Below are 15524 nucleotides of genomic sequence, written 5' to 3'. Positions count from 1 at the left end.
AGGAGGAGCAGTGAACCACCGCCCACACTCACTGTGCCTGGGATCAGATCTGGTCTCACCCCGCCCACCACGATGCCAGGTTTACTCGGAAGCCTACTTGTATTTGGAAGTCTGCGTTCGGTTACCAGGAGAGGGTTGCACGTGTCACGGATGAACACAGGAGAGACCGTCCTCAAGTGGAAAGTGAAGCGGCTCGGGAAACTGCAAGTCAGGAAGGCGTCAGGAACGCCTTTCAGTGACGTGGTTGGACGGGCTGAGATGCTCGCGTGAGCGCAGCTCTGTTGCACGTGTTTGTGCGACCCGTGGATCTCTCCAGTGTGTCGGTCCTCAATTTCTAATTTCCAAGTCTCCAAAAACAGGGCACCCGGGTGGCCCGGTGGGTTCAGCGTCCGACTTCAGCTCAGGTCACGATCTCAAGGTTCATGAGTTTGAGCCCCACATTGGTCTCTGCTGTCAGCACAGAGCCCACTTCGAATCCTCTGTCCCCGTCTCTCTCTGCTCCTTCCCCTCTCAAAAAGAAATGAGCATTTTTTTAAATAAGTTATACAGGGGCATCTGGGTGGCTCAGTCGGTTAAGCGTCTGACTTCGGCTCAGGTCGTGATCTCACGGTTTACAGGTGCGAGCCCCGCGTCGGGCTCTGTGCTGACAGCTCGGAGCCTGGAGCCTGCTTCGGGTTCTGTGTCTCCCTCTCGCTCTGCCCCTCCCCCACTTGCACCGTCTCTCTCTCTCTCTCTCTCTCTCAAAACTAAATTAAAAAAAACTTAAAAAACAAAGTTACACAAAAACATCTATAAATTACCATTGGTTGTTGACTTTTCTAGGCCGGAAGGAAACCCAGAGAACCCTGTCTCGCTACAGAATGGAAAACCGTGGGCAGTTGTGTTTGTGATTACTCTAGTCAGTCCTCATTATTTGCATATTCCATGTTTGCAGATTCACCCGCTTGCTAGAGTTTATTTTAACCCTGAAGCAAATACAGTGTTTTCACGGTTATCCGCAGACGCACACGTGCGGAGCTGCTGGTGCGCGTTCCCAGCCGAGGTCAAACCGGCGGACGCTGTGTCTTGTTTCAGCCCCGGCTGGACACAGGTGCCCTCTTTGCGGCCTATTTAGTGCCACGGTTTTGCATTCTCGTGTCGTAATGGTGGTTTCTGCTGCTTAAAACGGCCCCCGGTGTAGAGCTGGGGGTGCTGTCCGGTGTCCCTAAGCCCAAGAAGGCCGTGACGGGCCTTCGTGAGAGAGTCAGGCACTAGGTGAGCTGCGCTCAAGCATGAGTTGCAGCGTACTTGGCCAGGAGTCCGGTGTTAATGAGTCAGCAGCGGATAAAAAATCAGATGTCTTTTTTAAAAAAAATTTTTTTTTTTAACGTTTATTTATTTTTGAGACAGAGAGAGACAGAGCATGAACAGGGGAGGGTCAGAGGGAGACACAGAATCTGAAACAGGCTCCAGGCTCTGAGCTGTCAGCACAGAGCCCGACGCGGGGCTCGAGCTCACGTACCTCGAGATCATGACCTGAGCCGAGGTCTGCCGCTTAACCGACCGAGCCACCCAGGCGACCCAAAAATCAGATGTCTTTAGACAGAAGCACTTTGAACACATAAGTTTACGTACTGATCAGCAGACAGAAACGTGGCCAGGGCTCGCGGGAACCGAACCCCGGGTCCCCCCCAGGAGCGGACGTTCGGGGCTTGCGGGGAGTGGGTAGGACAGAGCTCCTGGGAGTAACGAGAGGGGCCAGTATTCGTGACGCGTTCTCCGCCCGCTGTCAGAACTGCATGGCGATGGTGGAGCAGAGTCAGGTGTGGGTCGGCTCAGAGGACTCCGTCGTCTACATCATCAACGTCCACAGCATGTCCTGCAACAAGCAGCTCACGGACCACCGCTCCGGGGTCACGGGCTTGGCTGTCCAGGGCGGGGCACCCAGGTACGGCCGGGCCCTGCTGGGAGAAGGGGCCGCTTGGCTCCCGGGCGGGGCGGGCCGGGCCGGGAGTCCCTAGGGGGAAGGGTCCGCGGTCGCCATGGCGACCGCCTCCCGGCGCCGGGCCGGCCTGTCCTGAGCAGAGTCGCGTGACGTTCTCGTCTGTGTCGGGCCCCGAGTACAGAGGCGCGGGTCTCTGCTGTGGGCCAGCTCCGGGGTGAGCGTGGGGCTCAGGCGGCCACTTCCTTGCCTGTCCTCGGCGGCTGCCGGTCTGCCCCAAGTCTTTGGCTTGCGGACACGGCATCCCGTTTCTCTGTCTTCACACGGTGTTTTCCGAGTCCAAACCTCCCTGATGAGGATGCCCGGCATAGCGGATCGGGGCCCTGGGGGTTCGTGGTGGCCCTTGGTTGGGGGGTGCAGTCCGACTCCTAACATTTTTGCTTCGCTCGTTCGCTGTCTTTACCGTACTAAGAGCGTCAGCCCGAAGGCAGGCACCCGTGTTCTGCTCTTTGCCGCGTGTCCTGTGCCTAGAACAGGGCCCGGCACACAGTAGGTCCTCATTTCCGGTCACCTGCTTCACCACCTGGGCCCGGGGCCCACGGCCCTGAAGCTTGTCTGCTGCCGTCCTCCGTGCCGCCCTCCCCCGCTGCCCTGTCCCTTAGTTTCAGGGGCGCCCTCTGTCCTCAGGCCCAGCTCAGAGAGTAGCAGGTGCCAATCGGAACCTCAGCCGCTACGAGGCGAGGGGGCCCGGACGGCACGTTCTGCGTAAGGGGCTAGATTTTACTCCGCCGCCACGTTAGGTTCTGCGGAGCCGGCAGCAAACACCGACGGGCAAGGACCGGCCTCCTCAGCAAACCGTCTTCTCTGCGGGATCGGTTAGCCCCTTGCTAATCGTTCCCGCGACACGGGCAGCGTTCGCTTGGGCGAGAATCACCGTGCACGCTGTGGACCTTTATCTAATGGTAACTTCGTTGGCTTCCGTGTCAAGTGTTTTCCACCCGTGTGTTCGCACCCCCAGCAAGGTGTATTCGTGCAGCGTGGACGGGACGGTCCTGGCCTGGAACGTGAGCTCCCTGCGCGTGACCAGCAGGCTCCAGCTGCCGGGCGGCGGGCTTTCGTCCATCCGCCTGCACGACGGCTGTCTGTGGTGCTGTAAGTCCTCAGCCTCTGCCCCCACGAGGGGCTCAGAGCCCTGCTCCGGGGGGAGGGAACCCCAGGACGGCCTGCGGCCGGTTTGCTCTGCCTCGCGCGTCTTCAGCCGCCTGCCCCCTCCCGTGTCTGCGGCTTCCGGGAGCCCTCTGTGGCCCTGTCACTGTGTGTCAGCACGCGGGCTCGGGTTGACCCCACGTTTACCCCTCGGAGAAAGCGTCAGACTCCCCTCGGAAGCTGCCGCCCCACGTTATGTCCCCGCCCGCGGTGTGTGACAGTTGTGATCCCTCCGCGTCCCCACAAAACGTGTTGCGTTTGGTACCGTAACCACCCTCGTGGGGCCGCCTGCCTCTCCCAGCTGCGTGCTCGTCTGCCGCGCGTGTCGTCCCTGCAGAGACGTGGGCTCGTCAGTCTGCTCACCTGCGGTGCCGTGGGCAGGCTTGCGCACGAGGCTTCTGTCGTCTTCGTGCCTTTCCGTGCCCCGCTTGCCCCTTCTGTCTTTGTTGCTCCGTCGGAAAGGATGCGGGAAACGAGAACTTCTTACATTTCGTTTTTCTTTTTAGCGCCACATTTTCTGCGTTTTGCTTTACCTTTTGGTGGTTGCTCTAAGAATTGCAACCCGCAGGCTTACCTGTCACAGCCGGCCGAAGCCACCAGGACCCCCCCCACATATCATGTACGCAGCTCACACGAGTATGATCAGTTCCACTTACCTCCTCCCGCCCCTTTGGCTGTCGCTGCTAAAAGCAGTATTTTAATGCTGCCGTCGGGATAAAGCTCGGAAAATATCGTTAACGTTTTTGTTTACGCACCCCCCGGTGTTGGCCTGTACGGTCACCATTTCGGGGGAGCTTCGTGCCTGGTTTGCCTCTGGCATCATTTCCCTTAGTGTCTCTCGTGGCCGCAGTCGGCTGTAAACAGACCGATCTTCTGCACACACTCTAGCGGTCTCTTTCCGGTGCTGCGTAGCCCTGTCTGTTCCTGATGAGAAGTCCACCGTCGCTGCTGCTGTCCTGCCGAAACGACCTGCCTGTGGCCGCTTGCGGGCCGTTCTTTGCTTTCGGGAGTTGGGCTACACTGTGCTCAGGCGGGAGCCCTTCGTGTCTGTCTTGCTTGCTCTTTACGTTCAGTGGGGGAGACTTGGAACCATTATCTCTTCGAGTATCTCCTTTATCCCTTCTCTTTCTCCATGTCTTCTGGGATCCTAGCTTTTTTTTTAATGTTTATTTTTGAGAGAGAGAGAGAGAGAGAGAGAGAGAGGTTGCAAAGCCGGTTCCAGGCTGACAGCAGAGAGCCTGAGGCAGGGCTCAAACTCACAAACCTCGAGATTATGACCTGAGCCAAAGTAGGATGCTTAACCGATAAGCCACCCAGGCGCCCCTGGGATTCTGTTTACATACATACGCATGTGTGTATTCATTCTAGAATTATATTGGAATATAAGACGTATATTCTAATATACACATTAGACCATTTGGTAACACCCCACCTGTCTCAGGCTGTACTTTTTTCATGTTTTTCTCAGCTTTAGTTTGGTTAAGACCTAAAGCTTCCTCTGTCCTGTCTGCTGTTGAACCTGTCTGGCAACTTTTCATTTCAGTTCAAGAGGTTCATGTATTTTACATTTTTAAAGAACCTGCATTTCTCTTCTACATTCTTTGTGCCCATGCGTCCTCTTTATCCTTTCCTGGAAGTTGTGACATTTGTTTGTAGTCAGAAGTCCTTCTCTGCCGGGTCCCAGGGCATCTGTGGGCCTGCTTCCATTCACGGCTTTTCTACTGACTTGTAGTGCTGCCTTCGTGCTTGGGGTGTAAAGGGACTTTGTTGTGTCCTGGGTGTTGTTGATGACACATCAAAGAGACTCTGGGTTAAAGCCGCCTTTAAAGAGCATTATTTTATCCTGGAAGGTCACTAAATGACTGGCCGATCATCTTGAGCCTGTGTAGAGGCTTCCTTTTAGGTTTTTCTTTGGTCAATATATTGCAGTTTTGAGCTTGTTCCTAGAGTACATAACGCTTCGTCCTGGTGTAGTCTTTATTTTATACGCATGGCTCTTTGAGGGTCTCAGGGAAATGCCCGAGGCACACACACTGGGCCTTCCCAGATAAGCTACAGCATTGAAGTAGGTCTCTTCCCAGGCCAAGGATCTAAGAATTTTTACATAGATGTTTGGGCTCCCTCATTTGGGGGTGTTCCCTGTCTTTCCGGCCACACTGGCAGCCTAGCCGTGCCCTCGGCCATGGCGGACTGCAGCATACGCCAGAACGCCTTTCCTCGGCGTCCCACAAAGAACCGGGAAGTACCTTTAGGGAAAACCTGGCGTTTCTTTCGAGGATCGTAGGCCTCAGCTCTCGCAGATCTCCACGGGCTGGTGTGTGTGTGTGTGTGTGTGTGTGTGTGCGCGTGTGCGCGCGTGTGCGTTCACGCGTGCACCACCCACCCCTGGATGCATTTTGGACTCAGAGCTGACCAGACCTTGGGCTAAAAGGTGCCTGTTAAATGCAGGGAGGGAGGTAACAGATTAGAGTGAGGACAGATAGCTTTGCTCTAAGGACAGAATCCCTTTTACCTTCCAAGTTAACTGAACGCGGTAAGCAGTTTTCCTATTTAACAACAACGAGAAAAGTACAAGACAAATGCAGACTTTCTTGAGGCAACAGAGAGCACGTGCCTAGAAAGTGTTGTCCCCGAATGAGAGTCACAAGCAGAAATCTGGGTCGCTCATCACGTGTTACCAGTGCACATGCCGGGCCCGTGTCCGTGTCTGTGTTAACTCGGGACATCTGTGTGCACTGAGGCGGAACCTGGAAGATTGTGAGCCTGAGGGGCTGGAATGTTCTAGCCCAGTAGCACCATGTGAGACCTTCGTGTCTACCCCCGGGGCTGCAGGGGAAGCAGCCCACGCCGTGTGCCCAGGTCATCTCCTAGGTGGGGAGTAGACCCCAGTCCCACACCTGCAGGTGGACGTCTGCACCTTGAGGTTGCTGGCGCACCCGTGGCTCAGGCCGTGGCCTTCAGGTAGGCACGTCCGGGTTCAAATCCAGGCTTGGTCTCTGGGCAGCTGATCACTTTGGGCAGGTCCCTCACGGGCTCTTGGAGTGTGTGTCTTCATTGGAAGAGTGAGCTAGAGGGGCGCCTGGGTGGCTCAGTCGGTTGAGCGTCCGACTTCGGCTCACGTCATGATCTCGCGGTTCGTGGGTTTGAGTCCCACATCGGGCTCTGTGCTGACGGCTCAGAGCCTGGAGCCTGGAGCTGCTTCGGATTCCGTGTCTCCCTCTCTCTCTGTTCCTCCCCTGCTCTCTGTCTCTGTCTCTCTCTCAAAAATAAATAAATAGTAAAAAAAGTGAGCTAGAGGGGGTGCCTGGGGGGCTCAGTTGGTGGAGTATTCGGCTCTTGATATCAGCTCAGGTCATGATTGCTGTTTGTGAGTTCGAGCCCCGCAAGGGCTCAATGCTGACAGCTCAGAGCCCGACTGAGCCTCTCCTTCTCTCTCTGCCCCGCCCCCACTTGTGCTCACCCTTGCTCCCTCTCAAAATAAAATAAACTTCGGAAAGAAAAGTGAGATAGAAATCCCACCCTCCCCTTCGAGAGCCACGGTCCTCGGTGCGCTGAGCGTTGGTGACGGCAGCCTCTTCTGTCCACGCCAGCTTCACGTACTGGGGCTCATTCTGCCGGGGCCGCTTCCTGGGGCCACGCGTCCAGCGCACTGAGGAGGGCTCTGGGGAGGGGGACAGAAGTGCCTCTCCACAGGGTGAGCCCAGGTGCTCCCAGCCAGCAGCAGGTGTCCTGGGGCCTCACGGCTCAGTCCAAGTAGGTAAGGGTTTCTGGCTGTCAGGCTCCCCACGGATGAGGCTTTGCTTATCAGGTCTCAGAAAAACCACACCGAACGGAGCCTAGAAGCAGGAAGGCGATGTGACGGCCCCTCGCACTTTCCATGACTGAAAACTCAGCTGGGCTTCCAGTCCTGGGGTGGCCACGGCCGGCAGGGGTCCTCTGCGTCGAGGCCGAGTGCCGGGGGTCCTGGGGTCCGCTCGCAGGGGACGGGAAGCCGGAGTGGCACAGCCCGGGGCCGCTCCCACGTTCACCTCATGGGCTGCTGTGCCCTCCTGCCCCCATGTGTGCGAGGCTGGCCCGGTGGCCGCAGCACCAGGGGCGGGGCGGCCAAGCAGGAAGCACGGAAGACAAGGACGGGCTTCACGGTGTTTCTGTCCCTGTGTCCGGGGCTGCCCCGCAGCCGGTGTCTCCACGTTCCCCGCTGCCTGGAGCCTGGTGCCCTGTAGCTCTCGGGACGTGCAGACGCTTGGCTTGCAAGACGACCTTTCCCTTGAGCCGTAAACGGAAGCACTTAGTGGCCTGTGGCGCTGTCCCCTGGAGTTCTAAGCGCCGACAGGGACAGGGTGAGGGCAGGCCGCGCCTTCTAGTGACAGGGGAGACCCGGGACGTCCGCGTTTGCAAAGCCTCAGGAGGGGCCGCGGGGCGGACGGTCACCGGGGTCCTGGGAGCAGCGTGCCAGCGCCCGAGCCGGCACCGGGCGGCAGCCGCTTGACCTTCCCGGCGGCCCCGGGGCACCCGCCTTCCCTCACGCTGGCTCTTCTGCTCCGCAGGCACAGGTAGCGGCATCGTGGTCGTGACGACGGGTGGATCTCTTCGTCAGGAACTGAAGGTGGAGGAGAACTCTAAGGACGCGAGCACCTCCTTCCTGGGTTTCCAGCTCCTCCCCGAGGTACCCGTCCCGGCAGCGCCCTCCGGCGGCACAGCGGAGCGGGCGCGGCCACCAGCCACACTGTGATTCCCGTTTCAGCAGGAGCAGCTGTGGGCGGCGTGTGCCGGGCTGGACGGCGTCTACATCTGGAGCCTCAGGGACCTGGCCCGGCCCCCTCAGCGGGTCCACCTGCAGGACTGCGCCGAGGTCAGCTGCATGATCAGGGTGAAGAAGCAGGTACGGCCGGGGCCACGCCTCCCCGGAGCACCCCCGCCCCGCCGCCCCCGGCTCCTGCCCGGCCGTCGAGGCCGGTCCGGGGAGGACTGGATTTGGGGGCGCGCAGGGGTCTCCCTGCCCAGGCCCGGCGGCGTGTGGCCGACGCCCCCTCCGTCTCTCCTTGGCAGATCTGGGTAGGCGGCACAGGCCGGTCACAGGGGAAGTACAAAGGGAAAATCTATGTGATCGACGCCCAGAGGAAGACGGTGGAAAAGGAGCTGGTGGCCCACACGGACGCGGTAAAGACCCTGTGCTCGGCAGAGGACAGATACGTGCTGAGCGGGTCGGGCAGCGGGGAGGGGAAGATCGCCATCTGGAAAGTCGAGTAAACGTGGGTGAACGTGCCGAGCCGGGCTGTGCTCTGAGGGCCGCGTGCCTTCCGCCCCTCGCCGGCGCTCTCCGGAGGTGGTGGCTGGGGGTGGGGGCACCGCTGTGTCCCTTGCACGTGCCCGTTTGGCTCCTCGGCCTCCCGACGCATAACGCACTTTCTCTCTCGCACTTTCCTGATTAAACTGTGCCAACAGTGTTTCGGGTTGGGGTGCTTCTCAGGCAGGCGGATGCATCAACTTGCTAATAACCTCTGTGAAGTTACCCAGTGTCGTCTAGAAGGTTCCAGAACCCATGACCAAGGGCGAGTGCCGGAGCCAGTCAGAAGGGATTTAGCCAGATCACATACGACCTGCAGACCTCATTTCTCTGGTTCTGCCTTCTCTACTTCATTCAATGAATACATTTTAAGCATCAGGCTTACAGGAGGCCTACGGCCTTCGGTTGGCTTCTTGTGGCCAGAAAAGTTCACGAGAGGAGGTGTTTTTTAAATGACTGCTTTGTGGTTGAACGGATTTGTGCCTGCCCTTGCTGTCCCCATCAGAGCAGGTGACCCAAGAGGGGACAGGGAGGGGACAGAATGCGATAAGGGTGTGTGCACAGGGGTTGGGCTCGCTCAGGCAGGCTCTGGATTTAACTAAGGCGAAATTCTTATGATGAAGAAACCTAGAGAAACTTTTCTACCAAAGATCACAGGCGAAAACTTCCGTCTAAAATAGCACACACAACCTCATCTTCCGGTGAAGTTGCCGTCATTTGCCTTAACGTACGTTTCACCTGTCTGCCTGTGGAGTGCACGCCAGACATGTCCGTAGGAGGTGCTTGATTATTTAACCGAAGAGGATCTCATTAGCTCTAAATAACTACACATTTGCAGAAAAAGACCTTTTATACGTTTGTACTATAACATTGAGATTTCATTCCCTCAGGGTCCGGCAGGGAGGGTTCTGGGCTGTGGAGGGGGCACCCGCCTGACTCACCGTGTGAGGGCCCGTGGCCTGTCCCCCGTGGACCCGCCACGAGCTCAGCCACGGAGGGGCCTGCTGGACTCTGCCCTGGGCTTTTGGAATCAGACACTGTGCTGGACCTCACTCACCCTGGGAGGTCTCAGAGGGTCTCTGGCCAAGTTCTGGTAGCAGCTACAGGATCTCCAGACGAAAGCTTTGACCAGGACCCGGGCTGGGTCTACAGGACCTAAGCGTTTTGCAAGGTCCAGACCACTGACCCAGATTTTGGGGTGCTCTGGGAATGTGGTACAGAGAACAGCCAGGTGGCCTCATGCCCCCATGACTATGCTTACAAAGGGGGTGCGCTCCCGACTTCCAGAAGGAAGACTCGGCCATAAACAAAGTGCGGGAGGTTGAATTCTGCTTTTGCAAACACATGGAAGATTGCGGTCAAATCCTGTCAGAAACACACATGAATTATTTAATGTCCGTCCACACGTGACCAGGCGTTTTCACCTTGTCAACAGTAAATTCCTTTATTAAAGACTGAGGTCTTGTTTTCGTTCTTTATCCAACATTAACCGGTGGGAGAGATCTGTGAAATAAGACAGGACCCCTTTGGATTTGCTGTTAATTCCGAGCGCCCATCAAGTTGTTCTAATGCAGGCGTTTCATTTCCTTTATTCTTGGTGATCATTTCCAAGATCTTACTTGACAGTGATAGAGTGGCCAGTGGGGCTTGTTGAAATGGAAAGGGTGCTTTATGCCTTCGGTATTTCCTCGGTGACCTGAAGAGGGTCCACGATGACTGAGGTGTCGTAGGAGAGCCCCAAATGAGCTGGAATTCATTCAGCAGACAATGCCCTCCTTGCCTTGGCTTCAGGAACCTGAATTCAGTTGGTACCAAAAAAGTGTTTATCTTGTACTAGAAGCCAATCTATTACAGCTTCAGCTCTCCAGCTGTATTTCAGACAGCGGGAGAGAAAGCTTGCTTTTGGGTGCTGGCACGGCTCCACAACGCCGACCAAATCTTGCCCCACTTTAACTTACTGCTGAAGTTAAAGATGATCACTGGTCTTGGTGATTTGTTCTCCGAAGATGTGAACTCACCGGCTGCTCTCAAATGACAGCCTTGGTATCGGATGTGATTGTAACGTCTGAATTAAAAGTGCATGACTTCTGTCCATTCCTAGAAGATTCCTTAGGAAGACGAAGGGGTGCTTTCTCCCCATGGCTGAGGAGGGTGTGGATAGAAAGCCAGGCAGAGTTGCCCTGCTGTCTCCAGTGCCTGGAAGTGTTTGTATTTCTTACAGCAACGCCACGGGGCCCCCAGGAGGTGAGGCAGAGAGGCTCATCTGTGAGCCGCCGCTCAGCTGTACGTGACCCCAAGCGCACACAGGGACTCCAAAGCTCTGGGTTTCTGTGCCCTGGACCAGAGCGGGGGCCCGAGGCCCTGGGTGAGGCCACGGGGCCGGCCGCCTATAAAGCGGAGGGCATTCCTTCATGCTGGGTTGGTTTGGTGGCTGTGAAGGGCATTCCGCTGCTGGGCCCAGAACAGCCCAGGGAATATCCACCCAGGCTGCTTGCCGGGCTCTTGTGAAAATATTCAGAAAGAGCTTGTAAAGAGGCAACAGTGGCTGAAGGAGGCTGAGCAGCGGCCCTTTCTGAGGCCCTGCCCCCAGAGGCTGTGGGGGTGGCCCTAGAGATCTCCAGATGAGGTCATCCTGGCTTAGGGAGGGCCCTAAATACAGTGACAGGTGTCCTCAGAAGAAGAGAAGACACAAGAGACCACCAGGCACATCATCTACAAGAGACGCACGTTAAATATACAAACACCCGGGAGAAGAGCCCGGGGGCAGTGGGCGGGGGTGGGGTACGCACAGCTATGCGTGTCCGACAAAACAGCCTCCAACTCAAGGTACAGACACGGTGTGCGTGGTGCTGAAAAGGCGACTCAGTTCATAGTGGTGCCATTATTAATTCATACAATGTAATAATCCTTGAGAGCACTTAACGGAGATTCGAGACCCTTGAGGGAAACGTGGAGGAACCATAGGAGGAGATGGTCACGTCCACAGTAGTTGGGAGACGTTAACACCCTTCTCTTCGGTAAGTGACAGAACCAGTGGACAAAACATTAACAAGCACATAGAACATTCCCCACCGTCCACCAGCGAGACCTGGCATTATACATTACCCCTCACAATAGCAGAATATCCCTTCTTTTCAGGTGCACATGGAGTGTTCAAGCTAGACCATGTGCTGGACCATAAAATAAGTGAAAAAATTTAAATCTTACAGAATATGTTCTCAGACCATACCAAAACTTAGACTGGAAATTAACAGCAGTAATTGCCTAAAAATCCCCAAATTGAAATTATATTGCAAATTAAAAATTACTTCCAAATAACCTATGGGTCAATAGTATCACAAAGGAAATTAGAAAATACTAAATTTGTGGGGTGCAGTTAAAGCAGTCCTTAGAAAAGCTATAGCTTTAAATGCCTCTATTTTTTTTTAAGGGCTTTGTCATTTATTCTTTTTCTTTAAAGCTTGTTTATTCACGTTGAGAGAGTGTGTGCGCGCACGTGAGCGAGGCAGGGCCAGAGAGAGGGAGGCAGAATCCCAAGCAGGATCCATGCTTTCAGCACAGAGCCCGATGTGGGGCTCGATCCCATGAACTGTGAGATCACGACCTGAGCCGAAACCAAGGGTCAGATGCTTAACCGACTGAGCCACCCGGGCGCCCCCAAATGCCTCTACTAGAAGAAAGGTTTAAAATTAAACCTCCATATTTAATCCAAAATAAGTAAAGGAGGGAAATAACAAAGATAAGACCAAAATCAATGAAATGAAAACCACAATCAACAAAGCCAAAAGTTGGTTCTGTAAAGTAATTGGTAAAGTCTAGTAAAACCAACCACGAAAAAAGGGGCAAATTATCAACATCATGAAAGGATGATTTCACTGATAGACACCAAAACGGTACCATGAACAACTTTATGGCAATAAAGTTGATTCAATATACACATTTCTTGAGAAACACCTTCATGAAACCAGCGCAAAAAATAGAAAACAGTCCTGGGAGCCCCGAGGGCACAGTTGCTTGCGTGTGTCAATTTTAGCTCAGGTCATGATCTCCTGGTTCTTTGGGATGGAGCCTCTTTCAGAGCTCTGCACTGACACTGTGGAGCCTGCCTGGGTTTCTTTCTCTCTGTCTCCCCCCCCCCCCCCCCCCGCCATGCACTTTTTCTCAAAATAATCCTTTAGAAATAATAATTACAGTCCTACATCTACTAAGGAAATTGACTAGTCAGAATCCTTCCCACTCAGAAAACCCCAGGCCTTGTGGATTTCGTTAGTGAATGTAACAAACTCTTAAGGATGGAATATTGAAAACCCACAGAAATGTCTCAGGATAGAGAGCACTTCCTGATTCACTTAGGAGACCAGTGTGACCCTGTACTAGAATCCGACAAAAATAAAATTACAGATCAGTTCCCCTCAACCATGGATGCAAACTTTGTGAACAAAATATTAGTGAACTGAATCCGGCAACATTTTAGAAGGATAATACAGCATGACCAAGTGCATCCAGAGATGCAACGTTAATTTAACACTTGGAAATCATCTGTAAATTCCACATGTTAGCAGAATAAAGGAGAAAAGCCACAACCGTCATCTCCACAGATGCCGGAAGAAACGGACACAATAAAATAGCCATTCACGGTAAATATGCTGGCAAACTGAAAGGGAACTTCCTCAGACCGATAGTGCCCTCGGGAACCTGCCGCAGACGTCATGCCTGATGGGGGCCATCTGGCTACTCCCCTCCCCTCTAAGACGGAGGACAGGGTAAGGACGCACGCTTTCGACCCCCCATTTGACACCGCACGTCACATCCTGGCCAACTGCATGAAGGCAAAAATAAATAATTAGAAGATTGGAGGGGCGCCTGGGTGGCGCAGTCGGTTAAGCGTCCGACTTCAGCCAGGTCACGATCTCGCGGTCCGTGAGTTCGAGCCCCGCGTCAGGCTCTGGGCTGATGGCTCGGAGCCTGGAGCCTGTTTCCGATTCTGTGTCTCCCTCTCTCTCTGCCCCTCCCCCGTTCATGCTCTGTCTCTCTCTGTCCCAAAAATTAAAAAAAAAAAGAAAAAGAAGAAGATTGGACCAGAAGGACAAAACTATCAGGGCACCTGGGGGGCTTAGTCAGTTGAGTGTCTGACTCTTGATTTCTGCTCAGGTCATGATCTCAGGGTCGTGGGATTGAGCCCCGAGTTGGGCTCTGAGTTCAGTGTGGAGCCTGCTTGGAATTCTGTCAGTGGGAACCCTCTTGCACTGCTGGTGGGAATGCAAACTGGTGCAGCCGCTCTGGAAAACTGTGGAGCTTCCTCAAAAAATTTAAAAAAAATTAAGAACTACCCTACAACCCACCAATAGCACTGCTAGGAATTTACCCGTGGGATACAGGAGTACTGATGCATAGGGGCACTTGAACCCCAATGTTTGTAGCAGCACTTTCAACAATAGCCAAATTATGGAAAGAGCCTAAATGTCCATCAACTGACGGATGGATACAGAAGCTGTGGTTTATATACACAGCGGAATACTACTTGGCCATGATAAAGAATGAAATCTGGCCTTTTGTAGCAACGTGGATGGAACCGGAGGGTATTATGCTGAGTGAAATAAGTCAGTTGGAGAAAGACAGATACCATGTTTTCACTCATAGGTGGATCCTGAGAAACTGAAAAGACGACCATGGGGAGGGGGAGGGGGAAAATAGTTACAAACAGAGAGGGAGGGAGACAAACGATGAGACTCTTAAATACAGAGAACAGACTGAGCGTTGATGGGGGGGGGGGGGGGGGGAGAGGGGAGAGTGGGTGATGGGCTTTGAGGAGGGCGCTTGTTGGGATGAGCCCTGGGTGTTATATGTAAGTGATGAACCACGGGAACCTACCCCAAAACCAAGAGCACACTTTACGCACTGTATGTTAGCCAACTTGACAATAAATTGTATTAAAAAAAAAAAAAAAAGGAATTCTCTCTCCCTCCCCCTGACCCCTCACCCACTCACACGCATGCATGCACACACTCTCTCTGGGAGAAATTAAAAAAAAAAAAAGACAAAACAATCTATTCATAGCCAGCTTTATTGGTTACATTAATCATAATCTATTTTTTAAGAAACTACGAGAGCAAGCAAATTTAGCAAGATCACGGATACAAATTCAATACAGAATGACTGCATTTCTGTATTTTAACAGCAAAAAGTTGGAAAATGTAAAAACTAGGACTTACTTTAAAAACACATCAAGTAGGAATAAACTTTAAGATGGGCGAGACCTGTACACTGAGAGCTCAAAAACACCGCTGAGAAGTTTGAAAAGGCCTAAAGAAATGAAAAAACATACTGTATTTATGGCTGAGAAGACTAACTACTGAAAGATGTTAGTTCTCTCCAAGAAAACCGAGTGGATTCAATTTAATTCCAGTCCAAATCCCAACACAATTTTTAAAAATATGTATTGACAACTCAGCGTGCGCGCACACACACGTGCACACAGAAATGCAAAGGTGGATAGTCAAGATGACCTTGAAAAACATCAAAGCTGAAGGACTCACACTATGTGATTTAAAGCTTCCCCAAAAAGGGGCGCCTGGGTGGCTCCGTCGGTTCGGCGTCCGACTTTGGCTCAGGTCATGAGCTCGCAGTTCATGAGTTCAAGCCCCACGTCAGGCTCTGTGATGTCAGCCCGGAGGCTGCTTCGAATTCTGTTGTTTTTCTCTCCCTCTCTCTCTCTGCCCCTTCCCTGCTCACTGTCTGCCTGTCTCTCTCTCAAAATAAATAAATAACCATTTAAAAGAAAAACCAGACTGACAGAAAATATTTACAATGCTATATCTGCCAAAGACGTAGATCCATAAAATATAAAGAGCCTCTACAAATCAATAAAAAGTCAAACTACTCAATTTGAAAATGGGCAAAGGACCCTTTACCAATGAGGATATATGGATGGCCAATTTGAAAAGATGCTTAAAAAACATGAGTCATTAGAGAAGACGTATTAAACCCCGATGAAATACCACCTGATATTCATTAGAATGGTTAATATTAAAGAGCACAATCACGAATATGGATTAGGGTATGAAGCAAATGAACTTACCGTGTATAACAGTAGTAACTCACTGCTGCACA

At 53.3% G+C, this 15524-nt stretch overlaps 1 protein-coding gene across 4 annotated transcripts in view; it reads left to right on the top strand.

Moving 5' to 3' along the window:
• The window catches only part of DENND3 (DENN domain containing 3), a 53214-nt gene extending 41671 nt beyond the window's left edge, over nt 1-11543 (top strand). For 3 of the 4 annotated variants that reach the window (XM_049633420.1, XM_049633424.1, XM_049633423.1), the window contains 5 exons: nt 1773-1927; nt 2940-3073; nt 7675-7793; nt 7872-8009; nt 8177-11543. In XM_049633420.1, coding sequence (XP_049489377.1) covers nt 1773-1927; nt 2940-3073; nt 7675-7793; nt 7872-8009; nt 8177-8377 — 747 coding nt within the window. In that variant the 3' untranslated portion in view covers nt 8378-11543. The remainder of the gene's footprint in view (nt 1-1772; nt 1928-2939; nt 3074-7674; nt 7794-7871; nt 8010-8176) is intronic. The other variant, XM_049633421.1, reaches the window with a different exon arrangement.
• The last annotated feature ends 3981 nt before the right edge of the window (nt 11544-15524 follow it).

The sequence above is a fragment of the Panthera uncia genome, chromosome F2 (assembly GCF_023721935.1).
Source record: "Panthera uncia isolate 11264 chromosome F2, Puncia_PCG_1.0, whole genome shotgun sequence".
NCBI lineage: Eukaryota > Metazoa > Chordata > Mammalia > Carnivora > Felidae > Panthera > Panthera uncia.
Note: the sequence above shows the minus strand (reverse complement) of the source record. Positions and strands in the feature narration are given on the sequence as shown.